We start from the raw sequence: 6,532 nt of genomic DNA on the forward strand, positions 1-6,532 counted from the left end.
TTTATCTCTGTGCAAAGTATTTATTTTATTTAAAGTTGTCATCTTTAGTCTTAATGATTACCTGAAAACTAAAAAAGTGGATAAAGGAAGGTTTATATATTTTACGACATTTCAATGAGGCTGTATAGATTTCAGTGGTCAGTGCTTGAGCGTGTATAGAATAAAACGTCGACCATGGTGGTCATGGTTTTTCCAATTACGTAATTAAAACCAGGAAAGTCAATAATAGCCGTCCAATCAAAACGCTTCTTGCATTTAAGAGTGCGCGATCAGTCAAAGTTAGCACTGTGTACAGTGCTGATTATGGGTTTGCCAGAGGAAAGGCAGTGCGGATTTCAGCAAGTGCTTGTAGTGGTTTTTACGTCATAGATATTTGTGTAAATAAAGGGGAACGTTAATTTTTTCGTTGTATTTAGGTTGACAAAAGTCGTTTTTATAATAAGATTACTATAATTTGTGCTTAATGTGGTGTATAAATCAGAAAAATAAGTAGTTTGTAACAATTTGCCACACCTGGGTAAGTCTTAATGGAAATGTCATTTGTTTAAAAGGGTTACTAAAAACAAAAAGAACACTTAACTGTAATTTGTTCGTCTAGAGATTCAAAGTGGGTGTAGATTTTAAGGAATGAAAACCACGATTTAAAACTTTTTAACTGAACAAAGTTTAGGGACCCGTTCTAAACTAAAGCACTGTAGTTAGACAACTAGCCATATATCTTTATACTGGTATTCACAGTTAAGGGTCCCGTTATACCAGTAGGCGAGTAGTTCTCGGACACTCACGATTTTCGCCTCATTTTGGAAGTTACATATCAAGCACCTGATTTAAAACAATCAGGTGTTTGAAAAGTTTCGGCAGTTACCAAATCTTTTCATTAGGTAAGGAGTATAAGACGTTAAATTCCAAAAGTTTCCAGTTGTTTACAAAATCACATTTTACCTCCGCTGGGAATTACAATTTTAGTGTGCATGCGCAAAAAGCACAACTTAAAATACGGGCAACAGTTAGGTTAAACTATTAGTTCGGTATGCTTCCTTTTTTGACGCAGACGACATTCTGCATTTACGAAAAATTTCCTTTCAGAACTCCTCAGCCATTTTTTTCAAAAACAACCAGGGGCCGGTTGCTCAAAACCTCAGTTAAATTTAACTGCTCGTTAAAGTTTTAACGGTCCGTTTAATTTTAACTATTATTGGCATGAGGTTGCTCAAAATAAAGTTAGAATTTAACGGCGGGTTTAACGGTTGAACCAGCCGTTAAATGTAACGGAGGAATAGACCTACGTTAAAAATTAACGGAAGGTTTCCAAGATGGCGGCTCTATTTGTAAATCATAGAAAAGTGAAAGAATTTCGGCACACTGCACATGTACAGAATATGCTAGACAATGAGATGTATGCCAGATACAGATATACGAATGGTGGAATATATTATCTAGAGGATTTGCTGAAGGAATCGCTGGAAAGAACGACAAGAAGAAACAGAGCACTTACTGTTAGACAGATGATTCTGATTACGTTGCGCTTCTTCGCCACAGGAGCATTTTTTAACATCATTGGTGATAGCATGGGCTACCACAAGTGCACTGTGTCACATGTTGTAGCCCAAGTAACAGAAGCAATTTGTGGTCACATACATCAGTTTGTGATGTGGCCTGATGCCAATGCTCGAGCATGGAATATGACAGAATTTTTTAAGAAAGCTGGTTTCCCGAATGTTGTTGGATGTGTAGACGGAACACATATCCGAATCCAGGCGCCATCCGAAGACGAACCAGCCTTCGTGAATAGGAAAGGCTTCCATAGCATCAACATGCAGGCTGTATGTGACATCAAAGGTATAAAACTTTGAGTTTTCCACTTTTGTTTTCAGTATTTCCATCTTTTCTTTCGAACGCTTAACATAATAATTATATTGTCAATTCGGCCAAAACACGTCCGGTTAAAGGGCGATACTAAAAGGCTGACTGGAGCGCTGACAGTATACATAAAGAGGGAAAATGCTTACCAAAAATGTTATTAAATGCTGACCAAAAATGTTATTAAATAGTGATTTTATATTTCTATTAATTAATACAATAATTCAAGTCGACGTACTATATTATTTATCATTTTTTTGTTAAATAAATAACTCGTAGACATAGGTAACATATGGTACCGTACTCAAAAAGATTTTGTATACAGAGTCTATGCATACAGATTGTGAAGAGTTTGGAAGGTGCAGGACGAAGTGAACCATTACCCAAGTGAACCACTGCCATTTGCGGATTCAACTTTGATTATTATTGCACAGTTTAATTGTTTAATCATTTTTTCAGGAAAATTTACAAGTGTAAATGCAAGCTGGCCTGGGTCGTGCCACGACGCGCATGTCTTCAGAACGTCAGGATTGGCAGCCAAACTGACCATTGAACATGTGGCGTTTTCAGATGGTGTCCTTTTAGGAGACAGTGGGTATGAACATGAAAAGTTTGCTTGAATCCATTAAATTTCCAACTTTATATATCGCAGTAACTTAGAGCTAAGGGAAGTAAACGATACTTTGAGTTTTAACAGTACTTTCATTTAGTTTTTCTTTGCGTTCAAATCGCTTTATGATGGCGGACTGCCAGGTTGGACATCGGTCTAAAAATATTAGATTACCCTGGATATCGGTCGTCCAGGTGCTGGAAAAGTGCAAATTATTCCAGCGAAATGGTTAGAGTCATTCAAGCCCAGATTCTTATAAAACTAGGCTTGATCGACCCAAGCTGTGCTCACATATTGAAATGAACGTCAAGATCAGTCGATGTAACAACTGTTTGAAGAATGGAAATGTTTACCGTCCAACTCCGAAAATACGTGAGAAAAAAATTGTTTTTTTAATTTCCAAGTACTCGTTATTTTTTATAGCTAATGCCATCCAAAACCAATGTGTTATGTCTCATTTTTTTCAATTTATTTTTAAAAACCGGTTTAATAATGCACCAGTCAATTGTCAATTGAAACCAAGCCCCCCCCCGGTCCGGGAATAGTGGGGACTTTGACTATCGGTTGAGCCAAGCGGGGCCAAAGTCCTCTACCTGTGGGAAGGAACTGCTCGTTTCCTGGTTTTGTTGATCATTTAAGGGAGTGTCCGAGAACTACTTCTGTCGTACTAAAATTTAACCCCTTTTGAGCACCAAATTCTGAGCCTATGAGAATGGACTTAAATTGTTCAATTTCACTTGATTTTGCATTATTTCAACAGAAGAAGAGCTGAAGTTTGTTATAAACATTGGAATATCATATATCTTTTAAAATAAGGATACTTTAGCGATAAAACCTCTAAAAGTGTCCGACAACTACTCGCCTACTGGTAGAGCACTGTAGTTTGACAAGTAAGCGTATATCTCTATAAATTGTGTCCATAGTTATGAGACCCGTTCTAAAGCACTGTAGTTTGACAACTGGCCATATATCTCTATACTGGTGTCCATAATTAATGGACACGTTCTAAAGCACTGTAGTTTGACAACTGGCCATATACCTCTATACTGGTGTCCATAGTATTGGGACCCGTTCTAAAGCACTGTAGTTTGACAACTGGCCATATATCTCTATACTGTTGTCCATAGTTATGAGATCCGTTCTAAAGCACTTTACTTTGACAACTGGCCATATATCTCTATACTGGTGTTCATAGTATTGGGACCCGTTCTAAAGCACTGTAGTTTGACAACTGGCCATATATCACTATACTGGTGTTCATAGTTATGAGATCCGCTCTAAAGCACTGTAGTTTGACAATTGGCCATATACCTCTATACTGGTGTCCATAGTTAAGGGACCCGTTCTAAAGCACTGTAGTTTGACAACTGGCCATATACCTCTATACTGGTGTTCATAGTTATGAGACCGGTTCTATAAAGCACTGTAGTTTGACAATTGGCCATATACCTCTATACTGGTGTTCATAGTTATGAGACCCGTTCTAAAGCACTGTAGTTTGACAACTGGCCATATGCCTCTATACTGGTGTTCATAGTTATGAGACCGGTTCTATAAAGCACTGTAGTTTGACAACTGGCCATATACCTCTATACTAGTGTCCATAGTTATGAGACCCGTTCTTGAGCACTGTAGTTTGACAACTGGCCATATATCTCTATACTGGTGTCCATAGTTATGAGACCCGTTCTTGAGCACTGTAGTTTGACAACTGGCCATATATCTCTATACTAGTGTCCATAGTTATGAGACCAGTTCTAGAGCACTGTAGTTTGACAACTGGCCATATATCTCTATACTGGTGTCCATAGTTATGAGACCAGTTCTAGAGCACTGTAGTTTGACAATTGGCCATATACCTCTATACTGGTGTTCATAGTTATGAGACCCGTTCTAAAGCACTGTAGTTTGACAACTGGCCATATGCCTCTATACTGGTGTTCATAGTTATGAGACCGGTTCTATAAAGCACTGTAGTTTGACAACTGGCCATATACCTCTATACTGGTGTCCATAGTTATGAGACCCGTTCTTGAGCACTGTAGTTTGACAACTGGCCATATATCTCTATACTGGTGTTCATAGTTATGAGACCCGTTCTAAAGCACTGTAGTTTGACAACTGGCCATATATCTCTATACTAGTGTCCATAGTTATGAGACCCGTTCTAAAGCACTGTAGTTTGACAACTGGCCATATATCTCTATACTGGTGTTCATAGTTATGAGATCCGTTCTAAAGCACTGTAGTTTGACAACTGGCCATATACCTCTATACTGGTGTTCATAGTTATGAGATCCGTTCTAAAGCACTGTAGTTTGACAACTGGCCATATACCTCTATACTGGTGTTCATAGTTATGAGACCCGTTCTAAAGCACTGTAGTTTGACAACTGGCCATATACCTCTATTCTGGTGTCCATAGTATTGGGACACGTTCTAAAGCACTGTAGTTCGACAACTGGCCATATACCTCTATACTGGTGTTCATATTTATGAGATCCGTTCTAGAGCACTGTAGTTTGACAACTGGCCATATATCTCTATACTGGTGTTTATAGTTTTGGGACCCGTTCTAAAACACTGTAGTTAGACAACTGGCCATATATCTCTATACTGGTGTTTATAGTGTAGGGACACGTTCTAAAGCACTGTAGTTTGACAACTGGCCATATATCTCTATACTAGTGTCCATAGTTATGAGACCAGTTCTAAAGCACTGTAGTTTGACAACTGGCCATATATCTCTATACTGGTGTACTTAGTTTGGGGACCCGTTCTAAAGCACTGTAGTTTGACAACTGGCCATATGTCTCTATACTGGTGTCCATAGTTATGAGATCCGTTCTAAAGCACTGTAGTTTGACAACTGGCCATATACCTCTATACTGGTGTTCATAGTTATGAGACCCGTTCTAAAGCACTGTAGTTTGACAACTGGCCATATACCTCTATTCTGGTGTCCATAGTATTGGGACACGTTCTAAAGCACTGTAGTTTGACAACTGGCCATATATCTCTATACTGGTGTCCATAGTTATGAGATCCGTTCTAAAGCACTGTAGTTTGACAAGTGGCCATATATCTCTATACTGGTGTTCATAGTATTGGGACCCGTTCTAAAGCACTGTAGTTTGACAACTGGCCATATATCTCTATACTGGTGTCCATAGTTATGAGATCCGTTCTAAAGCACTGTAGTTTGACAACTGGCCATATGTCTCTATACTGGTGTTCATAGTTATGAGATCCGTTCTAAAGCACTGTAGTTTGACAACTGGCCATATACCTCTATACTAGTGTCCATAGTTATGAGACCCGTTCTAAAGCACTGTAGTTTGACAACTGGCCATATATCTCTATACTGGTGTCCATAGTTATGAGATCCGTTCTAAAGCACTGTAGTTTGACAACTGGCCATATATCTCTATACTGGTGTTCATAGTATTGGGACCCGTTCTAAAGCACTGTAGTTTGGCAACTGGCCATATATCTCTATACTGGTGTTCATAGTTATGAGATCCGCTCTAAAGCACTGTAGTTTGACAACTGGCCATATACCTCTATACTGGTGTTCATAGTTATGAGACCCGTTCTAAAGCACTGTAGTTTGACAACTGGCCATATACCTCTATACTGGTGTTCATAGTTATGAGACCCGTTCTAAAGCACTGTAGTTTGACAACTGGCCATATACCTCTATACTGGTGTTCATAGTATTGGGACCCGTTCTAAAGCACTGTAGTTTGACAACTGGCCATATATCTCTATACTGGTGTTCATAGTTATGAGATCCGCTCTAAAGCACTGTAGTTTGACAACTAGCCATATACCTCTATACTGGTGTCCATAGTATTGAGACCCGTTCTAAAGCACTGTAGTTTGACAACTGGCCATATACCTCTATTCTGGTGTCCATAGTATTGGGACACGTTCTAAAGCACTGTAGTTTGACAACTGGCCATATACCTCTATACTGGTGTTCATATTTATGAGATCCATTCTAGAGCACTGTAGTTTGACAACTGGCCATATATCTCTATACTGGTGTTGATAGTTTTG

At 38.8% G+C, this 6,532-nt stretch overlaps 1 protein-coding gene across 1 annotated transcript; it reads left to right on the forward strand.

Annotated features, from left to right (window-relative positions):
* Positions 1–1,305: 1,305 nt before the first annotated feature.
* Positions 1,306–2,480, forward strand: LOC128230726 (putative nuclease HARBI1). The gene is made up of 2 exons (XM_052943173.1): positions 1,306–1,839; positions 2,320–2,480. Exons 1-2 carry the CDS (start codon positions 1,314–1,316, stop codon positions 2,478–2,480), a joined length of 687 nt encoding a protein of 228 aa, XP_052799133.1. The 5' UTR covers positions 1,306–1,313.
* Positions 2,481–6,532: the final 4,052 nt, after the last annotated feature.

The sequence above is a fragment of the Mya arenaria genome, chromosome 4 (assembly GCF_026914265.1).
Source record: "Mya arenaria isolate MELC-2E11 chromosome 4, ASM2691426v1".
In the NCBI taxonomy this organism is placed as follows: domain Eukaryota; kingdom Metazoa; phylum Mollusca; class Bivalvia; order Myida; family Myidae; genus Mya; species Mya arenaria.